Source organism: Anomaloglossus baeobatrachus, chromosome 7, assembly GCF_048569485.1.
Source record: "Anomaloglossus baeobatrachus isolate aAnoBae1 chromosome 7, aAnoBae1.hap1, whole genome shotgun sequence".
Taxonomy (NCBI): domain Eukaryota; kingdom Metazoa; phylum Chordata; class Amphibia; order Anura; family Aromobatidae; genus Anomaloglossus; species Anomaloglossus baeobatrachus.
In genome coordinates this window covers 59,349,017-59,367,688 of record NC_134359.1, presented here as the reverse complement: position 1 = coordinate 59,367,688, position 18,672 = coordinate 59,349,017, and the positions used below count along the sequence as shown (strand labels likewise).

The 18,672-nt window shown below is 47.0% G+C and overlaps 1 protein-coding gene across 4 annotated transcripts in view; it reads left to right on the top strand.

The window, feature by feature from the left end:
* LOC142245060 (neurabin-1-like) overlaps positions 1 to 18,672 on the top strand; it is a 208,833-nt gene that overhangs the window by 152,272 nt on the left and 37,889 nt on the right. For 3 of the 4 annotated variants that reach the window (XM_075317337.1, XM_075317334.1, XM_075317335.1), the window contains exons 16-17: positions 3,282 to 3,462; positions 9,470 to 9,586. In XM_075317337.1, the coding sequence (XP_075173452.1) occupies positions 3,282 to 3,462; positions 9,470 to 9,586 (298 nt within the window). The remainder of the gene's footprint in view (positions 1 to 3,281; positions 3,463 to 9,469; positions 9,587 to 18,672) is intronic. The other variant, XM_075317336.1, reaches the window with a different exon arrangement.

Genomic DNA, 18,672 nt, shown 5'->3' with positions numbered 1-18,672 from the left:
ACGATCTGCTGGTCAAGGCACCCTCTCAAGAGGCATGCCAACACAGCCTCAACGTTACTCTGGAGATTCTCCAGAGTTTCGGGTGGATCATCAATTTTCCAAAGTCAAATCTGACACCGGTCCAATCTCTGACATATCTTGGCATGGAGTTTCATACTCTTCCAGCGATAGTGAAGCTTCCGCTGGACAAACAGCGTTCACTACAGACAGGGGTGCAATCTCTCCTTCAAGGTCGGTCACACCCCTTGAGGAGCCTCATGCACTTCCTGGGGAAGATGGTGGCAGCAATGGAAGCAGTCCCTTTCGCGCAGTTTCACCTGCGTCCACTTCAATGGGACATCCTACGCAAGTGGGACAGGATGCCAACGTCCCTAGACAGGAACGTCTCCCTCTCTCAGGCAACCAAAGCTTCCCTTCGGTGGTGGCTTCTTCCCACCTCATTATCGAAGGGGAAATCCTTCCTACCCCCATCCTGGGCGGTGGTCACGACGGACGCGAGTCTGTCAGGGTGGGGAGCAGTTTTTCTCCACCACAGGGCTCAGGGTACGTGGACTCAGCAAGAGTCCTCACTTCAGATCAATGTTCTGGAGATCAGGGCAGTGTATCTTGCCCTAAAAGCGTTCCAGCAGTGGCTGGAAGGCAAGCAGATCCGAATTCAGTCGGACAACTCCACAGCGGTGGCTTACATCAACCACCAAGGTGGGACACGCAGTCGGCAAGCCTTCCAGGAAGTCCGGCGGATTCTGCTGTGGGTGGAAGCCACAGCATCCACCATGTCCGCAGTTCACATCCCGGGCGTAGAAAACTGGGAAGCAGACTTTCTCAGTCGCCAGGGCATGGACGCAGGGGATCTGTTGCCGCTGGGGGATGCCGGACGTCGACCTAATGGCGTCACGGCACAACAACAAGGTCCCAACATTCATGGCTCGATCTCAAGATCACAGAGCTCTGGCGGCAGACGCCTTAGTTCAGGATTGGTCGCAGTTTCGGCTTCCTTATGTGTTTCCTCCTCTGGCACTGTTGCCCAGAGTGTTACGCAAGATCAGTGCCGACTGCCGCGTCATCCTCGTCGCTCCAGACTGGCCGAGGAGGTCGTGGTACCCGGATCTGTGGCATCTCACGGTCGGCCAACCATGGGCACTGCCAGACCGACCAGATTTGCTGTCTCAAGGGCCGTTTTTCCATCTGAATTCTGCGGCCCTCAACCTGACTGTGTGGCCATTGAGTCCTGGATCCTAGCGTCTTCAGGATTGTCTCAAGAGGTCATTGCCACTATGAGTCAGGCTAGGAAACCAACGTCCGCCAAGATCTACCACAGGACGTGGAAAATATTCCTGTCGTGGTGCTCTGCTCAGGGGTTTTCTCCCTGGCCATTTGCCTTGCCCACTTTTCATCTCAATCAGGACATCTCCTTACCCTCGTTTTGTCCTCATCCAGTTCACCAATGTGAAAAGGATTTGCACTTGTTAGATCTGGTGAGAGCACTCAGACTCTACATTTCTCGTACGGCGCCCCTGCGCCGCTCGGATGCACTCTTTGTCCTTGTCGCTGGCCAGCGTAAAGGGACACAAGCTTCCAAGTCTGGCCAACCCTGGCTCGGTGGATCAAGGAACCAATTCTCGAAGCTTACCGTTCCTCGGGGCTTCCGGTTCCCTCAGGACTGAAGGCCCATTCTACCAGGGCCGTGGGAGCGTCCTGGGCCTTGCGACACCAGGCTACGGCTCAGCAGGTGTGTCAGGCAGCTACCTGGTCGAGCCTGCACACTTTCACGAAACACTATCAGGTGCATACCTATGCTTCGGCAGATGCCAGCCTAAGTAGGCGAGTCCTTCAGGCGGCGGTTGCCCACCTGTAGGACGGAGCCGTTACGGCTCTATTATGAGGTATTATTTACCCACCCAGGGACTGCTTTTGGACGTCCCAATTGTCTGGGTCTCCCAATAAGGAGCGACAAAGAAGAAGGGAATTTTGTTACTTACCGTAAATTCCTTTTCTTCTAGCTCCAATTGGGAGACCCAGCATTCGCCCCTGTTTTTGTATACACATGTTGTTCATGTTAAATGGTTTCAGTTCTCCGATATTCCTTCGGATTGAATTTACTTTAAACCAGTTTATAATTTTTTCCTCCTTCGGGCTTTTGCACCAAAACTGATGAGCCCGTGGCAGCACGGGGGGTGTATAGGCTGAAGGGGAGGGGCTTTACACTTTTAGTGTAATACTTTGTGTGGCCTCCGGAGGCATAGCTATACACCCAATTGTCTGGGTCTCCCAATTGGAGCTAGAAGAAAAGGAATTTACGGTAAGTAAACAAAATTCCCTTCTTTGTTACTAATATTTCTATAATCAATCCCATTGTCTTTGCCATAATTGTAGAAATCATATATTCTGTATTTAGTAATCTACAGAAAGCTCCTCTGCACCCCGCCTGATTGCCTATTTCTATGTAGAATGTTTGTAAACTGTAAAATGATACTTAAAGGGACCTGTCAGGTGCAATATGCACCCAGGACCACGAGCAGTTCTGGGTGCATATTGCTAATCTTTGCCTAACTGTCCCTGTATATACTAGGATAGATTAAAGGATCTTTAGAAAAAGTGTTTTTAAAGCTCTTTGTTATGATATGCTAATGAGCGCAGGGGAAAGTTGCAAGAGTGTTATATCCCCCGACTAGTCCGCCCTCTTAGCATGTTATCATGCCTACAGGGGTGCACTATTATGCTATTCAATGCCGATTGCCCAGCGTCATCAGCAGTGATACGTATACCTGTGTCCCTTGTCACCGCCTCAGACGCTAGGTTTAGGGTCCCTGCACATGATCAGAAGTTCTGCCACTTCCGGTCTTGCGCACTAGACCTCTCTGAGCCAGAACGCGTACACCCAGCTTCATAGTTCTTGGACTTCTGATCATGTGCACTGACCCTAAACCCGGTGTACTGAAGCGGTGACAATGGACACGGGTACACGCGTCACAGCTGATAACGCTGGGCAATTAACAGCTTATTAGCACGTCCCTGTGGATGTACTAACATGCTAAGAGGGCGGACTAGTCGGGGAACTAACACCCTTGCGACTAGTCCCTGGCCTCATTAGCATATCATAAAGGATCTTCAGAAATACTTTTTCTAAAGATCTCTTTATGTATGTTACTAGATACAGTACGGTTAGGCAGGGATTAGCAATATACACCCAGAACTGCTTGTGGCTCATTGGACATGACAGGTTCACTTTAAAAGGTGAATTTTTGCATCAAGATTTCCTAATTCTATTCTCCTGTTTTCAGTGGATCTAGGGAGTTGCTGGATGAAGCTGGAAACCAATCCCTGTCAGATTCGGACTCCCCAGTTCCCACTTGCATGCCCTTTTCTTGGTTTGGCGAGAGCCACAAAGACTCTGCCTACAGCGGTAGCTTGTCCTTTCCCAGCTCCGACCCTCTTGATGAGCAGGAGCGGGCCCGATTGAAGGTAATGATTGATCGGATCTTCATATGGTCTCCAACAGCTAAATAAAAATGCTACTATGATTTTTTTTTTTTTTTTTTTTTTTTTTAGGAGCGCATTAGGGTCAGTTGCACATGCCTAAAACCTTAGGGTTTTGGGGATGCGTAAAGCCACTAGGGTTGAGCAAAAAAAAAGTTCACAAGTTCCTGGTCCAGCGGTCACATTAATAGCCCATGGCCAGTGGACCAGAGTCCTATAAACCTCCCCGGCCTTCCCAGTGCGGGAGTTGATTATGATGTCATCATTGCGGTGTGGCACAGACACGACGTGGCACCAGGGGTGCTATTCAGAAGCACCAAGCATGCCGACCGGTAGGACGAGGTTCACAGGGCCCGGTTCGGCATCCGGGTACTACTGATTTTGGCTGTAGAGCAAGCTCCTGCAAATATTTTTGCTCAATTCTGAAATTTACACATCTCCTGTACCCGAAAGCGACCAGTTAGAACATCTTAGGGAGCCGGGTTTAATGCATAAAGGTGTAACGTTATCTGCAGTTTTCGAATGTATAGATAAGGCACCAACAGGGCAGATCCGCTCTCTCGTGAGGTTGTGGTTTATGTTCTGCAGAAGAAGCGAATATATCAGGCCACGTTAGAAGAACCAGTTTGAGTCAGCTGCTCGTCCCCTGTGAAACTATGGGAGGAGCGTCTTTAAAAATTCATGTGCCCTCTACAGGCATGGAAGGCTGCGAAAACCTTTTTAATGGATGGCGCTCGGACATCTGAAAGCAACTTCAGGCAAATGCATTAACCTCTTTTAAAGTAGATCTGTCAGGTTAATAAGAATATATAAGGAATGCAGTTCAGCTACAGGTCCTCACGCCTAATGGCCAAAACTGTTCTCCGTGTGCCGTGTATCCTTCCAGCCCTCGTAGGAGCCACAATTTGAGTCCCAAGTATTTATGAAGAGAGTACTCCGTGAGAGGTGGGCCGTGATATGACTGGGTGCTATATATGCACGTATAGTTCATCTGTGATTAGGTGGTTAGATTGGATAGGGCGGCACGGTGGCTCAGTGGTTAGCACTTCAGTCTTGCAGCTCTGGCATCCTGGGTTCAAAACCCACAAGGACAACATCTGCAAGGAGTGGGTATATTCTCCCCTTGGTTTCCTCTGGGTTCTTAGATTTACTCCAAAGACCTAAAGCTAGGGAATTTAGATTGTGAGCCCCAATGGGGACTGTGTTGCTGATTTATGTAAAGCGATGTGGAATTAACTGCGCTATATAAAAAAATATTATTGGAAAGTAGAGAAGGGCTGTGCAGCTTTTACATGTCTGCAAGCTCTGACTGATTTCTACCAGATTGGCGCTGTGCAGCCGTCTATGTGCTGTAACACACAGAAGCCAAACGCACCCATCGATTTTAGGCTTTGTGCACAGAGTGCGTTTTTATTGCATTTTTTTCTTTGTTTTTTGAGTGAAGTTTTGCCACAAAACTGCATGCAAATCCTTATGCCACCAAAGTCAATGAGAATCCTAATTTTTTGTGCACATGTTGCTTTTTTTTCCCCTCGCAGATTTGGTGCTGAAATAAATGTGTAGTATGTGAATTCTTTCAGAATTTTTGTAGTTTTTTTTTTTTTTTTTCCCCACCCCAGAATGTATGAAAAATTCATTAGAAAAAACGCATCGAAAACGTGGCAAAAACACAGCGTGTTTTCTGCAAGGAGATTCAGAAATCTATGCAACCAAATACTCAATAAGAAAAAAAACAAACCATGCATTTTCTGCATTTGGGATACCCATAAATTTGTTCCTAAATCTACCTCTACCTCTCCCCCACCCTCCAAAAAAAGTTAAAATTTGCACCCTTGCTGTTTTATTCTCCATTTCATCATTTTACATTTCTTATGGGGTGTCTTTTTTCTTTTTTTTTTTTTTTTATATATACATTATTTGGTACTTTAAATGGTGCCAGTAACCCTTTCCCAACTGTTGACGTTGTGCTGACACTTCTGCTCCTGCAGTCTAGTTGGAGCAGGATGGTTTTCTCGCTGTCTGAAACATTTGGGGAACTCTGAGCAGAGAACAGAAATGATTTATCAGCACTTGTGTCTGCTTTTTATGTCTAAATAGCACTGAAATGACTAATAACCTGAACAGTTAATTCAGTGGGTTATTTAGGTAGAACATGAACAATATTTCTGGCACAGTCATTACGGGGATTAAATTCAACTTTTCCCACAAAAAAAAGGTCACTGTCAGATCAAACCCCAAGCACCCAGAAGATCCCAATCACTTACAGTAAACCCTTTGGGTTCTGCTGTGACGGCGGACATAGATATGCGCAGAGCCTCGCAGAAATACTGGACAAGTTCACTTTAAATGTTATAGAATGAGGAATAAATGTTATAGAATGAGGAATAAATGGTCTAGAATGTGGAATAAATGTTATAGAATGAGGAATAAATGTTATAGAAGGAGGAATAAATGTTATATACTGAGGAATAAATGTTATAGAATGAGGAATAAATGGTCTAGAATGTGGAATAAATGGTATAGAATGTGGAATAAATGGTATAGAATGTGGAATAAATGGTATAGAATGTGGAATAAATGGTATAGAATGTGGAATAAATGGTATAGAATGTGGAATAAATGGTATAGAATGTGGAATAAATGGTATAGAATGTGGAATAAATGGTATAGAATGAGGAATAAATGGTATAGAATGTGGAATAAATGGTCTAGAATGTGGAATAAATGTTATAGAATGAGGAATAAATGTTATAGAATGAGGAATAAATGTTATAGAAGGAGGAATAAATGTTATAGAAGGAGGAATAAATGTTATAGAATGAGGAATAAATGGTCTAGAATGTGGAATAAATGGTATAGAATGTGGAATAAATGGTATAGAATGTGGAATAAATGGTATAGAATGTGGAATAAATGGTATACAATGTGGAATAAATGGTATAGAATGTGGAATAAATGGTATAGAATGAGGAATAAATGGTATAGAATGTGGAATAAATGGTATAGAATGTGGAATAAATGGTATAGAATGTGGAATAAATGGTATAGAATGTGGAATAAATGGTATAGAATGTGGAATAAATGGTATAGAATGTGGAATAAATGGTATAGAATGTGGAGTAAATGGTATAGAATGGGGAGTGAATGGTATAGAATGTGGAGGAGTGAATGGTATAGAATGTGGAGGAGTGAATGGTATAGAATGTGGAGGAGTGAATGGTATAGAATGTGGAGGAGTGAATGGTATAGAATGTGGAGGAGTGAATGGTATAGAATGTGGAGGAGTGAATGGTATAGAATGTGGAGGAGTGAATGGTATAGAATGTGGAGGAGTGAATGGTATAGAATGTGGAGGAGTGAATGGTATAGAATGTGGAGGAGTGAATGGTATAGAATGTGGAGGAGTGAATGGTATAGAATGTGGAGGAGTGAATGGTATAGAATGTGGAGGAGTGAATGGTATAGAATGTGGAGGAGTGAATGGCATAGAATGTGGAGGAGTGAATGGTATAGAATGTGGAGGAGTGAATGGCATAGAATGTGGAGGAGTGAATGGTATAGAATGTGGAGGAGTGAATGGCATAGAATGTGGAGGAGTGAATGGCATAGAATGTGGAGGAGTGAATGGCATAGAATGTGGAGGAGTGAATGGCATAGAATGTGGAGGAGTGAATGGCATAGAATGTGGAGGAGTGAATGGCATAGAATGTGGAGGAGTGAATGGCATAGAATGTGGAGGAGTGAATGGTATAGAATGTTGAAATTATGAATTCATGGAGGAAGGATAAATACATAATTATCTGTTTCTTGGCTGCAAACTTCTGTAATTGTACTAATGCAGAGCCCCACACCGAGCGGACGCAGACAGGCTACTTGGTAACACGTTGCAATTCAATTCTGATTTCTCAGTGTTTTTTTCTTTTTTTGTGTTAATTATCTCAGCAAATATTTGTATCATCTGAACCAAAGTCAATTGCTGGAAAACAATCATTGGAGAAACATCGCGCTAAGCAGCCAGTTCTCCCGAATGCGACTTCAATTATCCGCCAAGATAATAAATATTTAAGTTCATCTCCTCTAGTACCAATTTTGTAAAGCCAGTAAGGTGAACTCTGTGCCAGCACTGGGTCACATGCAACCATCACCTGCAGCCGAAGAGCGACATCGCAACGCTAGATGGTCCGTGTACACTACCAGGTCTGGCCCAGCTCTGATAGATGGCCGCTGCAACCTGGACCCTTGTCATGTCATTATTTTTAAGCACTACTTGACCACTTGACTGAGTTTTTCCTGGTTTGGAGTCAAGGGTTACTTTTGAGTTGAGCAAAAAGATTTTCAGATTCTTGGTTCAGCAGCCATATTGGTAGTCCTTGGCTGTCAGATGATAGTCAGTGGCATTCATGGGGCCTCTTCTGATTAGAATGCCCCTCATCATCATTAAGTAGTAGGAGGTTCTCAAGCCTATGGTACAGTAGCCACGGACTAGCAACTGAGGTGCTGGAGGACCAGGATCCTGCAAATTTTGATGCTCAACTCTACTTGTACTATTGCATTCAATGCAGAAAGATCTCACATAGTATAAGGAAGGTCTGGTTTGTATTAACCTCCATATTCATATGTATTGGTGGTACGGCTGGTATCACTGTAGGTAATCGCCAGTGTTTCACTCAGGGTGACACATGGATTCTCATGATGTGTCAGAGACTCAGATCAGAAGATTACACTATAACCTTGGACTAGCTGATAAAACTTGGGTAGCTCTCGTCCGAGTTATACGCTCATGTGAACGAGCCCTGCAGGTGTATTTCAGTAAGAACAAGGTATCTCCTATCCAAAAGATATTGACAACTTGCTGATCTAAGGGGTGCTTCACACACAGCGAGCTCGCTGCCGAGATCGCTGCTGAGTCACGCTTTTTGTGACGCAGCAGTGACCTCATTAGCGATCTCGCTGTGTGTGACAATGAGCAGCGATCTGGCCCCTGCTGCGAGATCGCTGCTCGTTACACACAGCCCTGGTTCGTTTTCTTCAAAGCCGCTCTCCTGGTGTGACACACAGATCGCTGTGTGTGACAGCGAGAGAGCGACAAATGAAGCGAGCAGGGAGCAGGAGCCGGCGTCTGACAGCTGAGGTAAGCTGTATCCAAGATAAACATCGGGTAACCAAGGTGGTTACCCGATATTTACCTTAGTTACCAGCCTCTGCAGCTCTCACGCTGCCTGTGCTGCCGGCTCCGGCTCTCTGCACATGTAGCTGCTGTACACATCGGGTTAATTAACCCGATGTGTACAGCAGCTAGGAGAGCAAGGAGCCAGCGCTCAGTGTGCGCGGCTCCCTGCTCCCTGCTCACACTGGTAACTAATGTAAACATCGGGTAACCATACCCGATGTTTACCTTAGTTACCAGTCTCCGCAGCTTCCAGACGGCGGCTCCGTGCAAGCGCAGCGTCGCTTGCACGTCGCTGCTGGCTGGGGGCTGTTCACTGGTCGCTGGTGAGATCTGCCTGTTTGACAGCTCACCAGCGACCATGTAGCGATGCAGCAGCGATCCTGACCAGGTCAGATCGCTGGTCGGATCGCTGCTGCATCGCTAAGTGTGAAGGTACCCTAAATTGGGGCCCAATCAATCCAAACAATGGGTGCCAGAAGGAGCATTGTTTCAGCATACTAGCAACCAATCCATTCATTGTCCATTGCAGCCGAGCGCTGTACTCAGCCATCTCTGCCATCCTATAGACAATGAATGGAGCGGTGGTGCACATGCTCAGCGGTGGGACCTCCAGCACGTTATCAGCTATTCTGTGGATCGTAAGTAATTTACTGCAGTGTAACTAATACGAGGCTTCTGTGACGTGAACACCACAACATTCACTCCGCTCTCCCATATAGTCCTCTGTGCACTTAGTGCTTATTGCATTTCAGTTTTGGATGTTTTCTCTGTGATGTGGGACGGGGGCTCGGATAATACAGTCTTGTTTCTACTTGTTTTCAGAGTAGAGTTTTCATAGATGATTCATACAGTTACCGCCATTGCTCTGATCTATCAGGGCTGGTGGCCGAGCCCTCCCTACCGGGACGCTCACACACTTTCACCTTCTCGTCTAATGAGGTGAGTGGCCAAGTTGTGTCCGTGGTGTGGTGTTGGTGTTGTGTGTCACCGCATGTCCCTTGTGCCGTCCTCCATATAGTTGTAGTTAACAAGTCACCATCCATCACTACAACCTTTTCAGTGTCTGATACCATCAGAATCGTTCACCATTAAGTGGATCAAGGTAAACCTTAATGGACCAAGTTGGTTTCCCTCCAATAATAGGAAATGTGCACTGAAAATGTTAATATAATGTTTCCTTCTTTTCATTAAATAACCTGAAAACCAATAATAAAAAAACAAATATATTCTATTAATGCTAAACTAATGCAACAAGGGGTGAGGGCGGGGCATAATAGCAAGTGACATGTGTCACATGTCATTCGTGTGCGTTACAGCTTCCGCCCGCCTTCTTTCCCATCTCCGGTCGGTCCCTAATATTGGGGGATGATATGACTGCTTAGTAATATCTTCTACTGGGGTTTGTAGTGTGTCAGGTAAGTCTACTCATTGGTATAGGCCAATGGGTGAATGCACACTATGTATAGTTGTGCCTTGGCATTTTTGATTTGTGCGCAAAAATTCCAAAGTAAATGCAATTTTAAAAAAGTATATATAATTTAAATGCTGCAAAAATTTTCAGCTCGTAAATCTATCTGCGGTGTGGATTTAGACATCTGCAGCATGTCAGTTCCTTAATTGGCAGATTTCCCGAGAATTGTGCAGTGCCCTGGTTTGATAAATAATCTGGTTCCATTTGGCAACTGGATCTTCTGCAGCCGCCATCCTCAGCTCGACATTTGGTGACATTACGATGTGCATTGCACCATGACGTGACAAGGTAATTGCCAGAGGCACCGAGGATGTCAACCACAGAGGCAGCCCCTGGTCCAGCTGCTAAGGAGTGAAGATGAGCGAACCTTTGGAGGTTCTGTTTGAAGGCCACATTCCAACCTCAGATAAGGTTTGGTTTGTGACCCTGACTTGAACCGAACCTCAATAGAAGTCAGTAATTGGGCAGTATGTGTCTCCACCCACATGGTGCCAGCCATAAGTAGAACACTTCCGGGGGAGGGTGGGCAGGGTTTTTTCCAATTTTTTTTTTTTTTTTTTTTTTTGTGTGTGCATACTACATCTGATCACGCTGATTTATCCCAAATAGGAGTCGTTCAAACCTCTGCACGCGGCTCGCACAGGGCTGAGCATCACTCATACTCAAGCACAGTGCTGCTCACTTGAGTGGTTTGCACTCGTAACTCACTCGAACTGCAAACCCAAACCTTGTTTTTTTGGAAGTCGGTATCAGGTTCGCTCATCTCTACTAAGGGGGACCGGACTGAACCTTGGCAACACATATCCATTTGCTGAGCTTTAGATTTCTCCATTCACTATGCATAAAGTGAAATCCATAACACAGAACAAAATCTGAAAATCCGTAGATTCAAATGGAACAGCAAATATAAAAGAAGGACTTGTGTTTCTACTCCGTGCTGCACTTATTCCTGGCTTTGCCTAAAAAACCCCCATTAAAAATTCACATGTATTTTGTGTGGGTAACACTATTCACCCTGTTATGTGATCACTAAAGTCCCACTCTGGTGTTTTTTTTTTTTTTTTTGTTTAGTTTAATTTTACCATTTGTTAGGTATCGGTAATGAATGCTTAGTGTTTACATTAAAATACTTACCCATCGCTGTCGTCTGCCGTTTCCAGCGCTGCTCTGCTCCTTTTCTGCATCATGTGACAGCAGCTCTTTTTTGCAGTCTCTCTCCATGGATCATTAATTCCTCTCTTAATGTGTGTCTATAGCGGTCTCATTGTGAGCCTCATAGATTTGAATTAAGAAAGTGTCATCCAGTGTAAACAGAACACTACAGTGAGATAGATAGTCACAACTACGGTCATGTGAGGCAGAGGACTGGAGCAGCGCTGGAAACGGCAGAAGACCGTGATCGGTAAATATTTTTTTTATTTTTTTTTTGCGCACACGCATTCATTACTGATAGCGAACAGATGGGGAAATTAAAAAAATAAAGCGCTGGAGGGTTATGCAAATGTTGTTCCCATAAAACTCAACACTTCTTTTTAATTTAAATTCTGATTCTTCTCTTATCCTCTTTTAAGATTTAGTAATAATTTGTGAGTGTATACAATCCTTGTGTTCAGAAAACCTTCGTTTTCTTACAATGCATGTGCATGGAATGAGTCTGCTGCATTGGTGCATGAGGTCTCTTGTTATTCTGCAGATACTCTGTGATCAAGTATTGAATGAAGCAGTTCTGCCTCGGAAATCCCAGAATATGTTTTAAGTGCTTAGAAACTGTTGCATGTAGCCAGGAAGCTACGATAGACTTGTTACCGTCCTCGCTTTGTAGATGACAACCTTAGGGTTTGTGCACACGTTTTTACTGAATAATAATTTTACTGAAAGTATTTACTGAAGAAATATCTGCACCATTTCTGCATCTCTTGGCAGGAAAAAAACCTCTCTAAAATAGGTGCTTTTCTGATGTGTTTTTGGTGCTGATTTTTCTCCACTCAATGAGTGAAATCTGCAGCAAAAGCACTGAAAAATTAACATAATACAGATGTAATTCTACTGCAAATCTGCAAGGGAAAAATAAGCAATGGGTGCTTAAGACATGAGGAAACTCATTTACTTTCCTGGGACTAGGAAATTCTTCAGGTTTTGTGATATTCTGCGCAGAAAAAAAAAACGCAACAAAGACACAATGTGTGCACAGGCCCTTAGTAAGAAGGAATTCACTGCTCAGGAGGGCTATTTACTGGACTTGTCACATTGCTGGCTGCCTCCTATTAACATAGCATTCATTAGTTTGTGTATTTTTGACCCTGTAAATGCAGACAGTGGCGTCAATAGATGGCAAGACACGACTCACATATTCCCTTCCTGTTGCACCTGTCAATCATATAGCAGTGCATTGCTAGAACTTTACTTACACACATTTCTGAAATAAAACCTCCAATCTCTGAACAAAAGCTATGCTTACATTCAGTATCCTAGCACTAGTACAGCACTGGCTTTACTTTATATATGAAAATTCTGATGGTTGGTTCCTTTTAAGATATTTTAGACCAGATGAGACTTGTATAGTTACTTTGAGAATACGTCATAATTGCTGAATAATTCTTTGTGAAAGGGTTGAACAATCTCCTCCTTAGCCTGATTGCCAGCTGCTCAGTGTGCCTCCTCCTTGCTGCTGCTGAGATCTCACACTGCTTGGTACAAGCTGCAGCTGTTGGACAGGCTGGATGGGCAGGGAGAATATATTTGGACTCGCGAGTTATTTCAGTTTATAGCCGGTCTCATAAAATGCTCATCTTAATGCCAGGATCATACAACCATCCTGAAATGGGTTTTTCAAAGTAAATATATCAGTCTCATCAGGTCTACAAGAGCCATTTAACCCTAGAACGCGTAACCATAGAAATCCTAGAAAACAAGTAACCTAGCAGGCCAGCGAGGCCCCAGGTATGCGTTCTAGGGTTAATAATGTATACAGACCCGAGTCTGACGCACCTCTTTGGAAAATCCGGTAGAAGTCATGAAGCTGTTACAGAGGACTATTAGTAATGCAGTAGGTTAGCAAGAAATTCACCAAATTATCAATTTACCAAAGAGAAACAGATCGGTGACCCATTGAGCCCTGTACGTTTCTCTGGGGGGCATCGCCCCATACTTTTGTATAAACTAGCTGTATTCTATAAACCACATTATACTTGCATACTAATATCTTTATAATGAGTCCTTCTGTCAAATGCTACTTTTTTTTTTGTATATGTGGTTTTAGGATTAAAATGTATTTTTTATTTAAAAAAAAAAGTAATTTTTTTCCCTCCTTTTTATGGTGACTGCTTAATCTCAACTGACAAGTTCTTAATGTTATTTCTTCATCGTTCCTTATGGGAGACCCATACCATGGGTGTATAGCTTCTGCCTCCGGAGGACACACAAAGTACTACACTCAAACGTGTAGCTCCTCCCTCCTAGCATATACACCCCCTGGTAGCCAGTCCTAGCCAGTTTCAATGCTTTGTGTTCAGGAGGTCACACACACATGCATTCTCTGATTTTTGATTTTTTGGATTTCAAAGATTTGGAAGAAAAGCGGGTCCAGTCTGGACTCCCGGCATGTCCCTTCTCACCCCACTGTGTCGGCGGTGCTGTTAATGTTGATTTTACAAGGCTGGAGCCTTCACATGCCGCGCTCCTTCACCATCCCCTGGGGCTCTGGCTTGAAGTGGGAGCCATCACGGTTCTCACTGCTTTGCAGGAGACCGGTCTCCATCCGCAGCCCTTTCAGGATTCTGCCGGACGGAGCGTTTAACCCCCCCCCCCCAGGGACATGGCCCTGCGTCTCAAAAGCTAAGTATTGAGACGTCTTTACCACAGAAAGTGGTCTTTCCAGGGGTCCCTTGTACTTTATTTATTGGGGGGAGTGTGTTATATGATTGTGGTAACATTTCCGGCTGGTTCTCCAGTTTTCACTGGAGAACCGCGCCGATGGTGGCTGCACGCTGGCCTAGGTTTAAATCTAGGCCCCGGCTTCGCCTGAGGCCTAGTTTCGGTTTCACTGCCCCTGCATGTCAGTCATGCAGAGGGACAGTGCGGCTCCGCCCAGCGGCTGTGCAGCACAGGGAACGGACACTCCTCACTGAGGAAAGATTCCCTCCCCTGTATACCTCATTTGCCCGCTCTCAGAGTAGGTCCCGCCCCCTCTCCTCGCTCCGGTCACCATTTTCTCAGCGTTCTCAATGTCTGCATAGGCACAGAGATACCACATTGTGACAAATGGGGGCCTGGGCTGGGGGACTGGAGGGCACAGAAATGTATGTTAAACGGTCTGGCAAACCACAACCTCCAGTTGTGCAGCTGCTTATATTCTCTGTTTATATACTCTGTTGGGGGTCATTCTGGAGCAGAGCCCCCACTTCTGCAGCATGTCTCACATCAGAGCAAGGCTGCAAGGCTGTTCTTAATATGCACTGCATGTAGACTCGTACTGCCTGTACTGAGCACATAAACACAGTGGTCCATCAGCCTGGAGGCTCATCAGTGGTTCCTCCAGCTGCTCCGGTGGTGCTGAGCATGCATTAGCCCCCTTCTCAGGGCGCTTCTGCTGCTACGGCTCGCTCAGCAAGCTCTGAGGACTCTTCATCTGGTCTCAGTCCCCGTCCTCCTAAAATGGAGACGCAGGGTCCCCTGTCCTTCCGCGTCCCGCAGCTCTGATTCACGAGCTGACTCACTGGACGAGGAGGATGTCTTTACTAGGGGCTCGGACGCTACTTCATGTACCATTGATCTGTCCGAAGGTGATGCAGATGCTAATGATTTGATTGCGTCCATTATATTTGTACTGGACCTCAATCCGCCTGTATCAGGGGAGTATCCCCCTCTGGCAGAAAGGCATCAGTATACCTTAAAGAGAACAAGGAGTGTGTTCCTTAACCACTCCAGTTTTCAGCCCACTGGACCAAGCCCAGAGCCTGTCCTGACAGACGCTCCCAAAGCGTGGTTTTGATGACTGTTTCCCCCTTCCACCACAGGTGGTCAAGGAGTGGGCTCATTCACCAAGGGTGGTCCCTCCGGTGTCTAGTATTTCAGCCCGGATAGTTGTATCAGTGGCTGACGGCACCTCTCTAAGGATCCCACTGTACATTAATTCTGTACTGGACCTCAATCCGCCAGTATCAGAGGAGCAACCCTCTCTGGCAAAAAGGCACCAGTCTACCTTGCCTAAGAGAACAAGGAGTGTGTTCCTTAACCACTCCAGTTTTCAGGCCACTGTGACCAAGCCCAGGGTCTGCTCTGGCAAACGCTTCAAAGCGTGGTTCTGATGGCAGTTTTCCCTTTCCACCAGAGGTGGTCAAGGAGTGGGCTCATTCACCAAAGGTGGTCCCTCCGGTGTTTAGACTCTCAGCCCGGACCGTTGTATCAGTGGCTGATGGCTCCTCACTTACGGCTTTGCTGTCCGCCAGGTTGTCCTTCTGGCCAAATCTGTATGGAGGCGGCAAGGGCCTCGTTCTCCCCAGCTCTTGCAGCAGTGCGGCTTTCAAAGCCATCTCTGCTTCTCTAGAGGAGATGCATTCCCTCACAGGGACTCTTTGCCCGAAATGGTTGCCTTAACTTCCAGACTTCAGTCTTTTCATCCTATGCCATGTCTGCCATGCTGGAGACTCTCACCGCACTGCGGTGGCCTCGGCTAATTTCCTCGCTATCCGCAAGCTCCTGTGGCTTCGGAAGTGGAGGGCGGATGCTTCTAAGGAAGTTCCTTGCTGGGCTCCCTTTTGCTGAGACCAGACTATTCGGGAACAACTGGATGAAATTATTAAGGAAGCTCTTGGCGGGAAGAGTTCTTCCATGCAACAAACCTAAACCAGGAAACCTGTCCAGGGCAGGAATCAGTCGAGGTTTCGTTCTTTTCGTTCCTCCATCTGATCGTTCTCTAAGCCCTCGGCCTCGTCCACTGGCTCAGCCAAGGATCGTAAACCCAAATGGCGCACGAGAAGACCGCAGGAGATGCTGCCACTAAGTCAGCCTCCTCCTGGCTATCTGGCCACGCCAGCAACGTCCTTGGTCGGTGGCAGGCTCTCCCACTTTGGCGACGTACGGTTTTAACACGTCTCCGATCAGTGGGTGCGAGATACCATCTCCCACGGCTACAGGATAGAATTCTATCCAGCCCGCCAAACAGATTTTTTCTTCAACTCCCCCCTGCTCCAAGGCCGCCGCCTTCTCACAGGCTGTGGCATTCTTGCAGGCCACTGGAGTAATTGTACCGGTTCCCGACTGGGAACGGTTCTGAGATTTCTGCTTAAATCTATTCCTAGTACCCGAAGAGGGCGATGCCTTTCGACCTGGATCTCAAGCTTCTCAAGCATGTTCAGGTGCGGCATTTTCGCATGGAGTCTCTGCGATCAATCAATGACCCAAGGAGATTCCCTAGCATCCATCGACATCAGAGATGCCTATCTGCATGTGCCAATCGCAGTTTCACACCAGCGTTGGCTACGTTTTGCAATCAGAGTGGTCCAATTCGTGGCTCTTCCCTTGGGGTTAGCCACGGCCCCTCGAGTATTCTCAAGGTCGGGGCAGCTGTGATTGCGGTCCTGCACCTCTAGGGGTTGGCAGTGATCCTTTTGTCCTGGACAGCCTTCTAGTCTGGGCTTCATCCAGTGCAAACTGTTAGCGGAGTGCCTCGCTCACTCTCGCCACTCTAACCAATTCGGGTGGTTTGTCATTCTGTCCAAGCCCACTCTGACTTCGACCCAGAAGTTCATATTCCCAGGGATGCAATTTGAGCCTCACTTGTGAAGCTGCCCTTAGTCAAACAGCAGTCCCTCCGCTGGCGGTCGACGTCGTTCCATCAGGCACCTAATACAGGTGCTGGATCAGATGGTGGTGTCAATGGAAGCGATTCCCTTGCCCAGTTCCATCTGCGTCCTCTGCGGCTGGATATTTTCCGCTGTTGGAACAAGCGGACTTCCTCCTTCCACGGGGTGGTGGCTTTGCCACAGACCAGGGGCTCGTTTCAGTGGTGGCTTCGGCCCCTCTGTCTCAGGGACGCTCCTTCCTGGCTCCGTCCCGGGTGATCCTCACCAAGATGCTAGTCTATCCGGCTGGGGAGCAGTATATCTCCACCATGGAGCGCAGGGCACTTGGACTCTGTCCGAATTAGCCCTCTGGATCAACGTGCTGGAAATCAGAGCTGTGTTTCTAGCTCTCTAAGCCTTTCGCCATCTGTTGGCGGCCAGGCACATTCGAGTCCAGTCAGACAACGCTACAGCGTTTGCCTACATCAACCTCCAGGGCGGGATACTCAGCCGCCTGGCAATGTTGGAGGTTCATCGCATTCTTCAGTGGACGGAGGACTCCTAGTCGACCATATCCGCAGCCCACATCCCAGACGTGGAAAACTGGGAGGCAGATTGTCTCAGCCGGCAAACCGTGGCTCCACGATCCTCAGGTTTTTGCGGCAGACGCACTGGTTCAAGTTTGGTCCCAGCTTCGTCTGTCTTACGTGTTTCACTCTCTAGTTCTTGCCCAGAGTCCTGCGCAAGATCAGAAAGGAGGGCCGTCGGGTCATTCTCATTACCCCAGACTGACCCAGGCAAGCTTGGTACCCTGACCTGCTCCGTCTGTCCGTAGAGATGCCATAGCATCTCCCGGACTGTCCAGACCTTCTCTCACGAGGTCCGTCTTTCCGCCAGAACCTGCGGCTCTCAGATTGACGGCGTGGCGTTTGAGTCATGGATCTTGACGACTTCTGGTATCCCTCCTGAAGTCATCTCCACTATGACTCGAGCTCGGAAGTATCCTTTGGCCTTGCCGACCCTCCTGTCCCTTCTACAGTCCGGTCTGCAGCTAGGACTATCCCTCAATTCCCTTAAGGGACAGGTCTCGGCTCTCAGTGTTGTGCCAGCGGCGTATCGCCCGGCTGGTCCAGGTGCGCTCCTTCATGCAGGGCGCATCTCACATCATTCCGCCTTACCGGCGGCCTTTGGAGCCCCGGGACCTTAATTCGGTCCTCACGGCTTCCGGAAACCCCCCTTTGAGCCTCTTAGGGAGGTTTCTTTGTTTAGTCTTTCACAGAAAGTGGTCTTTCTAGTGGCCATAACTTCCCTCAAGAGAGTCTCTGTTTTGGCTGCACTCTCTTCGGAGTCCTCCCTTCATCAAGACAAGGTGGTTCTCCGTCCGACTCCGGACTTTCTCCCTAAGGTGGTTGCTGCTTCCACCTTAACCGGGGCATTTTCCCTGCCTTCCTTTTATCCGGCTCCTGTTCATCGCTTTGAAAGGGCATTGCATACTCTGGATCTGGTGCGGGCGCTCCGGATCTATGTGTCTCGCACCGCTGTTCTTAGGCGGTGCACCTCTCCTTTGTGCTGACCGCTGGTCAGCGTAAGGGCCTCTCGGCATTTAAGCCGACCCTGGCTCGTTGGTTTAGGTCGGCCATTTCCGATACCTACCAGTGTACTAAAGTGCCTCTCCCGCCGGGGATCAAGGCACACTTGACCAGAGCTGTCGGTCCCTCTTAGGCTTTCAGGCCCAGGCTACGGCTCAGCAGGTCTGTCAGACTGCCACTTGG